The following is a 15,997-nucleotide window of genomic DNA, read 5'->3' on the forward strand; positions in this document are numbered from 1 at the left end:
AAACAAGAACGGAAGGGCCTATGGCAGAAAGAGCAGCACTTTTAAGATGACACACTTAAAGTCAGGCACCCTGGACCTTTTAGCATCTCAAAAGATCTAAAAAGATCTCTGACACTGGAACAACCAATCAGGTGTTGCAGACACCACAGACTTGAATATTCTGAAACAGGGGGCACTGCCAATAACGAGCAGTGTAAGATCACCCCATAGAGGAAGGTGTTGAGGCTGTACCAGGCTGTATGTGAATATGCCACTCCAATCCTGGCACTGCTGTTTGAAGGGAAGAGCGAACCACAAATGGCTGCTGCATGCTCTGGGCTGCAGCTGGGAAAGGTTCTGGCTCTCTCACCCTGTAGAAGGACCTGATGACTTACGCAGGGCTCTCCATATGTTATATCAGCATCACACCTACCTACAGAACCAAAGGCACTCACTGCACACTTGTAGCTCTGAAGGTCTGCATACATGCAGTGGACGTTGCCCAGACTTGAGCATGAGGTGGGATTAAATTTGTTGACAAAAGATTTCCCATCTGTCTCAAATACTAACAGTTACCCGAATCCCCCAAAAGCTGTTTGAAAAGACACTAGTTCTCAAACAGCAGATTAACCAGCATCCTCCAAGTTGTTATTCAAGCTGCAGTACACACTGCTTCAAACAATGCCATTTATAAAGCAATAATGAAAGGAAGTAGTCTATAAACTTTGCCTCAGCATCAGGAGGGCTTAGGCTCCCAGGTTCACAAGCCTTCAGTTTATTTGAAGCCCATCAGACCTCAGCAAAGAGGCACTAATCAAGGGAAAGAGTAGAGTAATCCCAAAAAATCTTAACAAGACACTATCAAGGATTTTTTTTTTCTCCACCTACATTGACTTTGAAAGAGACAGAAACCAGCTTTCTACCTCTACTACATTATTTCCCACTTGTTAAATGGAAATGCAAATCCCAAATGCGTTCAATAAAGCTAAAATAAGCATCCTCCTTCGTGAACTAGTGAAGGAAGGATCCAGTTGGCAGACTTGCTCTCTCAGGCAAGACCCATTAGTACAAAAGAGGATTTATCTGAGAAGAGTCTAAACTAAATGTCCTAAATGGGTAATCTCAGCTGCAAATGTAAACAAGGCTGCAGAGAGCTTTATGCCATGACTGAGCTTCAACTTCAAGCCTGCAGGCTAGCGCTACTCAGAGTGTTTCTGATGGGACAATTTTCTATGCAAAAAGACTGATTCATCGAAGAATTACTCATGTCATGGCCAACATGCCAGTTTTGATGTCTATTCATCTGACAAGCACAACAAACCCTTCTGGGATGTTTTAAACGACCAGGTGCAATTTTCCTATTTTTACACAAGCCTTTGTGGTTATTCTGGCCAGAAAAATGCCCTGCAAAACCAGATGGGCTACTCCCACTGCTGCAGCCGGGGGAGGGCTTGGGGGGAGCCCAGCTGCCCAAAGTACTGCCTAACTTCGCCCTTTCCCCCTCTCATTCTGAGGACGGAGGAATTCCTAATGCCTGACTGTAGCACTGAAAGTTTTACATGGACATGCTGATGTTAGTGTCATTGGATAAATGATGCACATTTAGGGCCATAATGAGGAAGCCTGATGTGTACATAAGTCCCTGCACCTAGTCAATGGAGGGAGATAAACACCTCAGAAGATCTGTTGAGGTGGCCCATAGCCTTAGGTTAGGCCCAGTGAGAGCCACTCAAAGCCAGCAGGAGAGAAGGCCCTAGGCTTCACGTGGGAAGCAGGTCGTCTGAACAGTGCTTACTAGATACAAGGTGTTGTGAGGCTCAAAATTTGGCTCGTCCTTCCTCAGATCATACCAAAGATAACAGCTGCCCACCTTTTCTCTTGATCATTTCTCTACACCCTCTCCGAAATGGTAGAATTTTTTTTCAGAAATGTTGATTTTTAAAAGTCCATTATTTTTTGGACAAACTGAGTAAGTTTTGAAGCAATTAATCCATAAAACCTGCTGTACTTACATGTCACCTGAACGACTGATTATCCCTCTCTGACGACCCGCCCTGTCAGATTTTCTTTTAGTATTAATACACAAATCCTTGCAAATGCAGCTCCCATTTAACTGTTTAGGGTAATATTTTGCAGGATGAAAAGAACAGCTTTCAAAATGGGGGAAAAATCCAGAGGACACAACCACATTTCACAGGTCAGTGGCTGGGACAGCAGGAGCTGCTGAAGGAACATACTCGCTCAGGGGCATTTTAGCACTCTTGTGATACGATACCCGTATTCATCAGCATGCAACAATCCCCTGTCCAGATGAAAAAACCACTACAGATCATGTTCCTAATAAAACAGTCAATTTTCTGCCTCCTCTTTTTTTGTTGTTGGCAGGAATTCCTTACAACCTCACCTCCCTGGGGCATGGCTTCCTCTCCCCCTTCGTCTATCAGGAGAAAACAAGGCTCTGCGCAACAACAAAGTCTCTCTGGCCGGCCTTAGAGACACTTGTTTGCCAGCTTTCAGACAGACCCAGGAAATTACCTTTGGTTTAGACACCCTGATTATCACTAAGATAGAAAAAATTATGTAGATGTGAATCATGGTGAGAGTGCATTTCTGTCCTGACAAACATGTCAGGGTGAAAATCGTGACCCGCTCAGAAAACTCCAGCAGATAAGCTATGGACAGAGCTGTCAGGCGTCAGCAGAGGAAATCTAACTCAGCCCACATTTCTATACAGTTTCAAAGGGAAACTATTTTAAATCTTGTGCCAGAACTGGAGTTTGTAGCCCACTCTGAGACCACAGTCTTTGGTATATCTTCACTAGGAAGGACAAGTGTCCTTGCAGAGTCTTATTCTGCCCACCCTCAGCTTTAGCTTAGCCAAAGCTCAACCTGTAGGCTCAGGCACAAAGTTCACTTCTCCTGAGCTCAGGTTAAGACAGAAAAGAGGATGGACTGTTTGGGCTTGAGAACAAGCATGCATCTTTGCTAAACTCACCACATTGACAGGCACAGAATGGCAAGACCTCAGCCTCCCCACTGAATCTCCTAGAACTGTTCTTATATACAACCAGACCTTGTTATATCCCTCCAGCTCCATTCAGTGGGCAAAGAGATTTTGGTCTGCTATGTGCAGGTGTCTTCAGTAGTCTCTGTTGTCAGTGTTGGGAATTTTACGTTTAAAGAAAAAAATATCTTTTGATCCCCAAATATTTAAAGGTTTTTACTATAAAGCAAACTACTTGAGGCTTCACTTTTGTAACACTGCTCAAGGATTCTCTAATGCATTTGCATCTAAAGTATTTCACTCTTTGGTATCAGCCTTCTTGTGTGACAATCACACAATGGTAGTAAAGCCATTTCCTCCAAAGGAAGAAATTAAGAGCTTGATCTGCAAAAACATGCTTGCAATTGTATGCATAGTTGGCAAACGAACTTCATGAAATTGCCTATGCAAGCTCACAATGACATGGCGATTTAGTTGTTACCTTGGTAAAAGCATTTCAATCACCCCTTTCCTGACTAGATCAATGGACACCAACAGTACCCTGACCAAGCTCAGAAGAGGACTGATGCCAAAGATGTAAGTAGAAGATGAGATGAGCCTGGTAATTAGATAAGGCTGAGATTTTTCAAAATCATATCATTGGAAAAAAGAAATCTGTAAAACACCTAAGGAGGATAAATTACAAATAAATAAGCAAATATTAACTTTTAAACAGCTACATCGACCCATAATGGACAACACCACAAAAACTTTTCCATAATGTGAGTTTCTTCTTAAGCCCCATCTGTTAGCAATTATATTATGTCTTTAAATCATCAGGGCTGATATTTCATATAACATTTTTACTCACTATTGTAACTTTGTATGTTCTCATTATTCAGATAAATGGCTAATTCTTTTCAGAATCCTGCTAAGTTATTTGACTTAGAGATGTTGTATGCGCCAATGAGTTATCTACATTATACACTCCAACAGAACAAATGAGTGCAGGCAGTCAGAGGTGCTAATGTAACCTTGTTTACAGCACTACCTGACAAACATATGAGAGACCTATCAGCCAAATCTGTTTCCTGCAAAAATGAAGAGTCAGCTGATTTTTGTTACAAAGAATGGGAATCACTGTTGTTATATAAGTGACCGTCCTGAGGGTTTGCAGTACTGCTCACATTATACTTCAACCTACCAAGTGGGGGGAGGGAGCTATTTTATGAATTACTCCTGCAATATTTCATGAGCTAGTAAATTTTCTATGGAAATTATACAGCTTGATGAAAATGTCTGTATTTCAAACCTCACAAGAGCCTGATTTAGAAGAGAAATAGTGCTTCTTTACTGCAGCTTCATTGAAGACAAAGATGGAGAGAACCTGAAGTGTTGAAATGTTAACATTCCAAGAGAACTAATTACCATATTTTCCACTTGCAAACTTCAAACCTGCTGCTAATTAATCTCTGTGGAAAGACTGTTTATGAATCAAATTATAATGTAAGTCAGATTATATGGTATGAGATGTATAACATGCTCTGTCACTGAGGAGAAATGAAATGGATTGCTTGCACAGAAATGACGAAAAACCCAGAGAGCTTGCTCTTCATTATTGTACCAATCTCTACCAGCCAGCTGATGACAGATTCACCCCAACAGAGTGTTGCAAACCACCTTGGACTTTCAAAAGTTTGCCTGTGGTCACAAATTATCCAGATGCAAGGAGAAAAAACTATTTGACTGAGCAAACCTTGATGTGGCACTTGCAGAGTTCTGTTGTGAAAACATCTTGAGGGCAATCAAGTGCCATTAGCACATGTCAATGAAGCTTCCCATGAATTACTACAAAAATTACAGTTAAGTGTACTTCTCCTCCATCACTGTCCAACCTCTCTGACAAAACAGTTTGGATATCTGTTGAAGTATTACAGAAATTAACACCTTTCTGCCAGTATAGTAATCAGAAGAATGTCAGGAGACAATTAATTTGGTCCATCTGCACTAGCGCCTTTATATAATTCATGTATTGATCATAGGATTAAAATGATTTGTTACCATTCACTCCAGAAATAGTATATCGCGCATATAATGGGGATAGCAAAGGAGACTCAAATAAATCAGTTCTCATTGAAAAGGGAAACAAAATATATGTTTTCTGAAAACAAGATCGTGTTTACAACCTCCCTAAGCAAATTCCATGGAGTTTGACTAAATAACCTTGTTTTCAATTTATAGTCTTATCATATGAGGTATCACATGGCAACCAAAAAAGAAATGCTGTAAGTAGCCCATAATATTTGCCTTTGCATAGTTTAGCTTTCTTTTTATCTTTTTTTTTATTCTGTTAACTTATTGTCATGCAACTTTCAAATTCAGAGAAGCTTGCATAGCTGTTTGGGTTTTTTATCCGTTTTGCATCTCTGGTTTTTTTTTTTTTCATCTCTAAGATGGGATACAAAATGGAACCGAGAAAGTCTGGTAACTCTACTGTCTCAAATTCTAATGCTGTTTTCATTAGTTACTTGCTGATTATACCTGTTCTACCATTGTTATCATTTATTACAAGGCTTCTTTTTGTGTGCATATCTGTTTAAGCAGTTCCACGCGTTCGACCTGTCCACCCAGGCAGAAGAAGCTTTTCCTTTACCTAGGCTGCATTACCTTGTTTTCTGAAGCTCACACATACACACTTTGTGACAAATTACTGATCAACTGTTGTGAGGTTTGATGGCATGCCTGGGTACAGTCAGCATAGTTGGCTATTCCAGATGCTTCTGACCATCCGCATTTCCCCCCTTTTCTTCTTTTCACCCACCCCTCCATGTGGACTAAATACTCTAAAAGAACAGCAAAATGTTTCTGAACCATCCGGCCAGTTTGATCCTACATGTTTCAAGGCCTCGTTGATTCATACAGAAAATAATTTTATTTTAAACCTAAGAGGCAACAGAATGTTACACTCTTTTCTGACCTCATATTTTGCTCTATTTTCTCTAACATCCCATTACTGGGCTGAGCCTTCCTTTTGCTCATCTCATGACTTTCAATCTCTATTTAATCTTCAAAAAAATACAGACTCCGCCTTCAATAATTTATCCCAGATGAGAATCTGACCTTATATACACAGATCACATAGAAGTTCAGTGAGACATGGCCCTATTTCCTCCCTTCTCCTTTGCTTACACAGACAGATGGAAATTCTGGCCCTAATGAAGTCAGCGCAAGTTTTGCTATTGACTGCAAAGGGGTCAAGGTTTCCCTCCTACAATTTCTGTAGCAGATAGATAGGTGATTATTTCTTATTGCCTTGTTTTGTCATCTCAACATGCTGAGCTGAATTGTCCCAGACTAGCGGTGTGGTTTACTTTTACTTTTTTACAAAACAATTGTGCATTACCTCAGATCAAAACAGTGATTTATTCATACTGGCGCTTAAGGAATTAAATTCTATGTTACTGTTAATTTTTCTGGCTATGCTCAAAGTTGGTTTTCCTACTGCTTTCTAGTCCTCTATGCTACTCTTAAAGCATTTTTTTTTTTTGATTAGTAGTAGAATCTGAATTGCTGGAGACACTGTACTGAGAGCTCCAGTGACCAGCTTCAAATTTTTTTTACAACATGGATTAAGGTTAGGAAAAAGAAACCTGATCATGAACTCACAAAATGCTAGGCTTCTAAAAGATCACTGAAACTAGCTTAGGGAAAAGAAACCACAAATCAAAATTGTAAGACTATATCTTCTACAGGAGCTTGAGTGATCTCAGCCATTTGTTATTTTTAAAGATATAATACAGAATACATGAGGTAGAACTTACATGTGTAAGGTCTAACTTGTAGTCAAAAAGAGTTTGGAAACAGAAGACTGGACAAATAAAAAGGAAATTTACACTTTCTATTCTTCTGCTCTCTCAACATGTTTTCATTTCTCCATCAAAACACCCCTGCAACTTTTCACCTATCTTTTGGAAATCGAGCTTCCTGAAAGGCAGTGGCAAAATTTCTATTTATGTTCACAGGAAAAATTCACACTGCAACTTCAGAAAGATCAAATTTAAGATGATCAGATCTGTTAGGTACACAGAGACAGGCTAACGTTCATGTTCAAAATTTGGCCTGGTCTAGACACCCATTTCTAAATGTCATCTTTCTCCAAAAAGAGGCAGGAAATCACACTCAAAGTAGTGCTAAACCTTCAAACACAAAATACATCAATTATGCTGTCAATATTTTCTTTAGCCTTTTTTGATCTACACTGTGGTCTACTTATACAAGGGAAACCAAAGAGCTTGAAGCTGGGATTTTGGATCAGGCCAGGGTAGGGGATCCTCCTTTTTCTGTGTTCAATATCCAAATGCAAGAAAGCAACACGTTTATTTCCATTTCTCACTATGTGCTACGTGCTGTGTTTTCCTCAGTGTAATGTTGGCTCTCAGAGGACTTCAATCTTTGCCCTTGGCTTCTCCCTACCCATCATCCACCTGCCTTTGTAAGCAGGGTCCAAACTCCAGCATAGGAGCAAGCCCAGGACCATAAGAAGGGATGAATTACAGTGATCTCAGGTGTGGTACCACCTGCCTTCAGCAGCCTCCACCTGTGGATGAGCACATACTACCTGGAGGCTCATGAAGCTTCCTCTAAGACAAGATGAAAAGTTAACCTTCTCATGCCAGATGGGATAAAAGACTTGCTCTCTGCCAGGTCTCATAACACCAACACATCCGACATCGGTTTCCACTCTTGCCACCGTTGATTCCACTAGCAAGGGTAGGATTTTGCCCTCAACTATTCACAAGTAATTAATGCATTATTGAACAAGAATAAATAGATAGCAATTAAATAACAAGTATTAATGACTTATTTATTAACATATTAATAGTTGGCCTGAGAGTAATAAATGCAAATTAGTGTAAAGTGGTACCAAAAATTGTGTCGATAATAGGCCCTGAAGTAATCTTGTGTGTTCAAGATAATTACAAATATATTTTCCTTTCAAAAAACTACTGCTGGGTAATTTTTTATGGTTTGCTATAATATCATTTTAGAATTAGAAAATTAGCCCTAGTCTCAGTAAAATAATTTTGCAGTGCATCAGGCTTTATTTCAAGTGTAAGTTTTGTATTATCTTCTTGCCTATAGAGTTTGCATTTTTGGTTTTCTTTTCATAAACCCTCTCTATGTGCAAACCTTTTGGGCCTATGCTTGATACGCTAATGGTGTGGTTTCTGCTTGCTGCTTGTACAACTTTTCTGAACATTTGTATTATTATGTAAAAAGTCCCACTGCAAGCAGTAGTGGTACCTTGAGGGCTAAATCCAGTAAAAATGGCTGAGTGCCAGATTACTTTTTTCTTTTTACCCCTGCTGATAGCAATTCACTTGATGATAAATAGTTCAGAGGCTTTAAACATGAGCAAAGTGATGCACTGGGCACTGCACACCTAACAATCGACCTAGTCACAACAGACCTCATCCATCCCTGGTCAGAGCCTGTTTTACTAGAAATATTTTATATATATTTACTGATCTTCTGTTTTCAATGGCAAGTTAGCATATTCCTGCCTGCCACTGGTCCTGATAGTCCTGATTATGGAATTTGACATACATTTAAAACGTTCCCATCTCCAGTAAAAGACCAATAAATATTCAGCTCTGCCTCCATATTTACAACAGGTTGAGGAATGAGGGTCCAGGCTTCCTCTTAGCAGAGGGTGCCCTGAACAATGTTTCTCCAATTGTTTGTTTCTACAAATGTTTCTGTCTGCCTCTGTAGGTGGCATTTTTACTTCTTTGCAGCTTTCGTCATTAAAGGCATTGTAAATGACTTCTTCCAAAACAATCAAGTGCGTTTTTGTATGGTAAGGGGCTTTGGCGGCTCTCTCTCCACAGTGCCTTCTAAACTACAACATAAATGTCATTGTGGCCATGTAATCTGTGTACCTGGAAATATAATTCGTTTTGTTGCTAATGAAGGTCCTACGGCACAAATTTATTAAAGGTATACTTTTCCATGGGATAATAATTGGGTCGATAATATTAAACTCGTAGGCTCATTATTTAATTGCAAGGGCAGATCATGAATACAGCTTCTAAAATGTATTTTAATGAAAAACACTACATCCTGACCTAATCATATCAACCTTATGCTATCTAATTAAGGATGCAAAAAATCATTAGAGTTGCAAAATATTAGTTTCAGCTCCATCAGGCTGCTAGCTGCCCCTTCATGAATATATATAATTTTTTACTCTATGATAAATAGTTAATGAGGTAAAAATGACAAAATTTGCATGTAGGCAAATTAGTTTAATAGAGTGATGTCTTTCTGGTCTACAGAAAATGACCTTTTTCCTATCAAAAGAACAACTAAAAATACTTTGAAATGATGGCATGGATGTCATTCCACAAATGACAAATTGCATCTCTGAACAATATAAAAATTATAAAATGCAATAACCTTAAATTCTCATCATACTGTAAATGTGTCCTCTGCTGCTGCATTTATCAATTTAATAAAAGGAAATTAAGCATATTATAAAATACCCATTTATGGGGCAATTTTTAATCCAGGGAATAAAAATGAGAAGCACATGGTTAATAGCAAGAAAATATTGCAAAAACGTAGACCTATTTTTTCCAGAAGGTTTGACTGACTATTTACTTGAATGACCTCCATTTAAAATATATTTTTTATATGGAGTGATATAAGATATGGCAGTCTCATGCTTCCCCTTATAAAAATTGCTTACAGTTAATTTGGTAACTTATTTAAAGATTAACACATTAATAATGCACGCAATAAGGCCTAGGGATGTGTCTTCCATACTGATTACTTTGTACAATTAGACATACAGAAAGAGAGGGACAGGATAAATACCTTATGCAAATTCATGGCAGAAAAAAAAGTCTTTCAGTATCTGCAATGCCTAGGAGCATAAAAGACCTGAAAATAGTTCCAGGTCTTGCAGAGAGATGCTCCATGTGGAGAACATATATCTGGAATGGAGCAAGTTTTTATTACAAATTAGATTTGCCGAAGAGGTAATGAAACTTGGTTTGATAGTTCTCTTTTCCATCAAATAATATAAACAAAAAAGTTGGAACAGAAGGGGAAGGTTTCAGGTTTTTTGAAGAACATTGGTTCTTTTTTCACAGTATTCGTGTTTCGTACAAATATCTTGGAAATTTGGGACAGTAGCCTCAACTCACAAATTTCCCTCATTGTGAGGCAGATCCTGTGCCCACTGAAGTAAATGGTAGAGGTCCTACTGCTACCAGCAATGCAAACTTCTTCGCTTTTTCCACATGACTCCTATCTGCTTATATCGTATAGTCTGCACCAGTATGTCCAATAGAGAACAGGAACGTTTAACACCGTCACAGCCTGGCTGTGGGCTGATATAAAGGAAGAGGCATGAAGTTTGTGCAGATGCAGACAGAATAGGAATCAGAAGCTTGGGGACTTAAAGACAAAAGTATGCATCTCTCCGCTTTGTTGAATGAAACGCGCACTGCTGCCTACGCAGCACAGGAGGTCTTCCCTCTGCTCTGACTGCACCGTCCGTGCTGGATCTGGCTGAGTCTGGGTTCATTTTAAAGGATTTGAGACTAAGGTCAGGTACCCACATTTCAATCTGGCGTTTCATACATGTCAAGCTGCATCTTGGGAGCAAAACTAGGCAGTTACATATGTCTGTAGCTGCAGGTCACATTTTTCAGTGTTCTGTCTTACAGGAGTGGACAATCCAGATTTCTTCCATTCAGGGACAGACTATTTGTATGCAGAGAAACGACTTTTCTTTCAATTCTTTTCCATTTGTCTTTACGCCCATCCTCTCTTTCTCCCCTCACCCTTTTTTTTTTCTTTTTTTTTTTTTTTCCCTCATTCATCACTTTCTGTACTGCTGCAAGAAATGATATGCTGTTAACATCATTAGGGAATGTATTCAGCACTTGAAACAGAAAAGTAGTTGTTTGCACTTGCCTTATCCTCCACTTTTTCCATATGGCATATAAAATGACTTCCACTATATGTATTCTTTGTTTGAGCTTAATAACTTGTAATAAAGGTAATAGAAACCATCCATCAGTGGCTATGCTTTGACTTACTGTAGAAAGTTTTTATGTGCAAAAAAAGGATTATTTTGCTTACTAGGGTAAAGCAAATAAATGTTATCTGTATAAAAAGTGGGAATGTCTGAGACTGATGGCTGTGAAAATAGTGCACGTTCAGTCCTTCAGGTTTTTCCCTCCCCTCTGTTGAAATGCAATGTGGTGTTCTTCACTTTCCAACAAAAATTAAGCTTACTGAGTATCTGCTTTTTCATTTAATTAGCACATTCACCTTTTTGTTTTTCCTTTCAGGGTCCAAACTGTCATCACAAAAAAAAAAAGTGGAAAATAATTACAGCTGTGGCAGATGTTTATAGCAGTAACAACTGAGGCTATATATTTATATAAACTGCTGATCTTTCAGAGGTAGTTATAGAGACTTGAAAAACCTGCAGACCCTAATCTGAAATCACTTGTTCCTGTGGGTTAGAAAAGAAAACAAAACAAACAACTCGTACATACTTCAGAGGACTAATTTCCTTCCTGTCTGGAATCTGTTAATTTTCACACTGAAACAGGAGAGTTACTGAACCAAACATTGTACACAGAGGCACTCATAGATGTATAAATCCAACTGATGAGCACTTTAACAATTGTCTAAAACCTGTTTTATAAAATAGTCTTATGGGAATTAATAATGCTGTGCAAAGCTAGAAAGTAAGGAAGAAAATGTCCTACACAGAAGGAAGACAATGTCCCTCACAGACTACTGACCATGTTACTTCTGTTATTTTCAATTTTCTGAAAGCAATTATGACCAGAGACCTCATTTGTGGTTGGCATCCCCAAGACTGGACACTTTGCAAACAGATATATACCTGCATATCGCAGCTTAAAGTCTGTATATGGGAGTAGAGTCTAGTGGCTTAATGGAAAAGAAAGGAATTATGTGGATAACCAAAGCAGAGCACACCAATTTTAGATCTCTCCTACCTCTCCCTGCACTTTTCCAAGTCAGCCAACTCCTCTGAGCAACCCTGGAAGGAAAGGGCTAGGAAGGAGAACATGGCTATCGCATCTGACTGACCAAACTCACATCCCTTCCTCAGGGCAGCACCATCCACGCACTTGCAAGGAGCAAATTCTACTTGTCCATGCAGCTCCCCAGTTTGCTGAGCTGACTGAGAAATTATCTGGATGGTACTGACATTTAAACAAGCACCAAGTCTCTATGACCCAGTCAAGTATAACCAGATGGCATAGATAATTTTTTACATCAGTGATGCCACTAAGCTGTTGGATAAAAAGCGGATTGTAACCCTTCAGGATGCTCAGGCAATGAACGTACAACCACACAAAATTCTTCTGAACATGTTTCTTAGCTTCTCTATTCAAAGAAGAATAATTTTCTTATATATCTAGGTACTTTTAGGTAATACCCTGAAATACCAAGCATTAGTTTCGGCCAGTATGTCACAGACTCCTTTTAGAGACTCTGCTTGTCACTCACCACCCGTCTTTCACCGTTGATTCCTCTCCACTGCTCAGCCCTCTTCATAATGTAGCTCAGCTCCTGACTAGAAATCTCCAAGTCCAGTGGAACAAAGAATGTGCCTTCCTCACCATGAATTCGATGAAATATATCCAACAGCCAGCCTTCGCTATGTAGCCTAAGGATAGAAATGGCACATTTGGTTTGTCTTTTGAAGGGCTCTTCATGTAAAAAAAGAAAAAGTTGACTTACCCTTTTGTAGACTTCTAAATCTGGGTTTTCTTTTCATGACTATGTTCTCTACCCATGAGCAAGAAGCTTCTTTCCCAGTGGTTCTCCAACATACAACCCTCCCCAAGCCTCTGGAGACTTTACAATGTCTGCATCAAATCACATAAACTTAAGGAACAATTTCTTTTAATTATTTCAATATACTGACTTCCCAAAAAGATTCTGAACTTCCTTTCCTTTAGAAATGTCCAATATCTGTCCTAAGCATTGGTCTGGGTAACTAGTTCCAGTGCTTACATGGAGTACCTCAGTTAGGCATGACTGGAAGTTCTGCTGTGCCAGGGTTCAATGATGCGCAAACCACATCATATAGAAAGGAGCAATTCAACTTTTTTTCCAACCCCAAGCCTGAACTCTTTACAATCCAAACTTCTCTTTATATTAGAAAAGTTCATTTCATTTGTTGGCTTTGTTTTTCTACGACATTTCTATGCTGTGGTAGGGAACTGAATAAGCACTACACAGTAAAATTGTCTGCCACAAGAAAGGCTTGCTGTGTGGTATTTCTTAATGTAGGTGAAACCAAGAAATATTGTGAGGCTTTTGGAAAAGCCTAGTGTCACATTTTTAGCCTCACATGAACTTTAAAATTTCAAAACATTGCTGCCTAATTCAAATGGATCTTCTTTGAGTTCATCTCTTTCTCATTCTACTTTTATTCCAAAACCAGGAGTTCAGAAAATAAAGATCAGAAAATCTGGAATCTCAGCCTTGGATATTGAACTGAGGTCTTTCCTTTTGTACCCTCCTCCAAGCTAATATTTTATTACAATTCAGCTGTTGCTTGCTGCCAATTCTCAGTTTTCCATCCTTCCCAGAGACTGCCTGGGCGTCACGAGAAGCACAGGGATTGCTGTGTGGCCCTGCAACTAACAAAATGTCCAGATTTCTGCAGGGCTTTACGGGTCCTTCATTTCTTGGCAGGAGGGAGAGAGCACAGGCACAACTCCTTTGACACTCTGAGCTCTCATGCTTTTCACACACAACAGCACTAAATGCACTTCTTTTGACTGATCCATACTCTTGGGTCTTGTATTGGCATGTATATGCTAACCAATGTGTGTGCAGGTGGAGGGCTGCGGACTGTTCAAGTAAATCAGAATTAAGTTCACATTTATACTAGTTCTACATCTCACCCTACAACGCACACAGTAATTGCAGAGAAGCACTCTCAATAAGCTGCTTAGTACAATTTTGCCCACAACTGAGATTTAGTGTGGAACAGAAATAAGGAGATGCACTAACATACAGTTTTTCAACTTGATCTCAAGAGGAGCCTTAGCTCTCTCTTCAAAGGGGAATATGTACCTTAGGGTCAAGCTCTATATCAAATATATTCTGTGATGGAGTAGCTGTTCTGATACTGAAATCTGGCAGCCTAGCTCAACATCAGATTAGGGACTTCTATCTCTTACTTTGCTGCAAAGGCCCTCTCTATACTTTTTTCCCCACACTTCTTTTTTGAAACATTCATTTTTGAAGCTGCAGCCTTAAATTTGCTGTAATTTCCAAGATATCATTTGGAGATTCTTTTATCAAAAGAGGAGAGCCACTGGAAGATAACTTAATCAACATGTAGGTAGTTCTGGGAATACAAACAAGACAGCTACCAAGAAAAAATAGAAAAACTCTAAAGTGTGAAATGCAAATCAGCGCTAAGGCAGAGTAGTATACTAAAGTATCTTAAAACACGCTATAGAAGATAAGAATTTTTTTATGAATGACTAATACTCTTCATGAAGAAATTTTCCAAATTACACAGTGTCTTCAAAGAAAGTTTTGTCTCTTAATCTCTGGATCTACAGTAGATGTTCTTTCAACACAATAGATATATTTTTGCAAACATTGACTGAGAATTATCTTCTGCTTAGTTGAACAACTAGCAACCAAGCTGGTGGGCTTTCTGGCCTTCTGCTCATCTTGAAACAATAATATTCTACGGTGTTTGTCTTTGATATTCCAGGTCAGCAATTTAAAAGACTTGCCACTTATCTTGCTAAACAAGAAAAAGACCTTGTCATTTATTTAAGCTCACTTAATCTAACATTCTTATTTCAAATGAAGTAAAATTTAATGCGGTTAAATTACTGTCTAGTTGCTGCCGTAAACATTTTCTGTATGAAGATTTTAAGCACATGGTTATAAACAATATAATTAACTCTGAATTAATTAAGAATCATGAAGCCTGTCTTCCAGCTTTGTTCCTTTTGCCCAAAAAGTACTCAGCCTGCTCCTGTTACCTGCTTTGATTTCTTTTCTCTAGCACAGAAACTAATAAAACATTTTTTCTTATATCTTAACATGGCTTCCTATAAATATGATAGTAATAATTTCTATTGCTAATGCAATAAAAAGCAAAACAAAACTCAGATGCTATATTCTAGAGATATGAAACTTGTATACCTTACAAATTCATTTATTTATCAGAAAGAACATAACACGTTGAAATTTTCTGCTATCCAGAGTCAGTTCAGAAAATGGACTTCTCAAAAATTTACACAAACTAAAAACTTAAGGGTAGTTTGAGTGTTTTAAAACAAGTTATTATATCTTCATTTGAGGCTTTCTTATCCTTTTTCGGAAAATAACTGTAAAAAATATAAAAATAGTTTTGCTGTTAACATTGAAAAATGTAGATTTTTTAAGCTTTTTGTCCAAAAGTATTTCAATACCAGGAAATTTAGACTCTTTCCAGCAGACACTTCTAGTTAAGACGGGTCTGCATTTTCTCACAGGGCAGAAAACATTTCACCAACAAATTCCTGACTGTTTATAATGTCTAGTGGAATTAAAATGAAGGAATTGCAACCAGTGCCACTTCATTTTTCCAAAAAGTAATTAGAATATCTCTCCATGCTAAACGTACTACAGCCTCCCAAGATACTCAATAGGAGCCAGATTTATTGAGGTATGTTGGTTTATAAAGACACAAACAGGTGCCTACTGCTGTTTATCCCCTGCCCATCATTTCATTAGTGTCCTGGTTGTTCATCAGCGCTGCCATGAAGCTTTCTAGCTGTGGCAGAAACAGACGATTCCCCTACTTGCTTTGGTGGTCCAGTGGTTTCACTGTTCTTATCCCTTTTTTATACACTGCTGAACACTTCTGTTAAATGGTAAATTGCTGAGTAATTCTGACCAATGGTACCAACTCCACCAGTCAACAGCCAAAGTCTTCCCTGTGGATGGGTGTCTTAG

The 15,997-nt window shown here is 38.7% G+C and overlaps 1 protein-coding gene across 1 annotated transcript in view; it reads right to left on the reverse strand.

Moving 5' to 3' along the window:
* LOC104353840 (uncharacterized) overlaps nucleotides 1-15,997 on the reverse strand; it is a 176,041-nt gene that overhangs the window by 39,641 nt on the left and 120,403 nt on the right. The window contains exon 25 of the mRNA XM_086468791.1: nucleotides 12,527-12,686. Within this exon, the coding sequence (XP_086324917.1) occupies nucleotides 12,527-12,686 (160 nt within the window). The remainder of the gene's footprint in view (nucleotides 1-12,526; nucleotides 12,687-15,997) is intronic.

The sequence above is a fragment of the Leptosomus discolor genome, chromosome 8, assembly GCF_034619465.1.
Source record: "Leptosomus discolor isolate bLepDis1 chromosome 8, bLepDis1.hap2, whole genome shotgun sequence".
Lineage (NCBI taxonomy): Eukaryota > Metazoa > Chordata > Aves > Leptosomiformes > Leptosomidae > Leptosomus > Leptosomus discolor.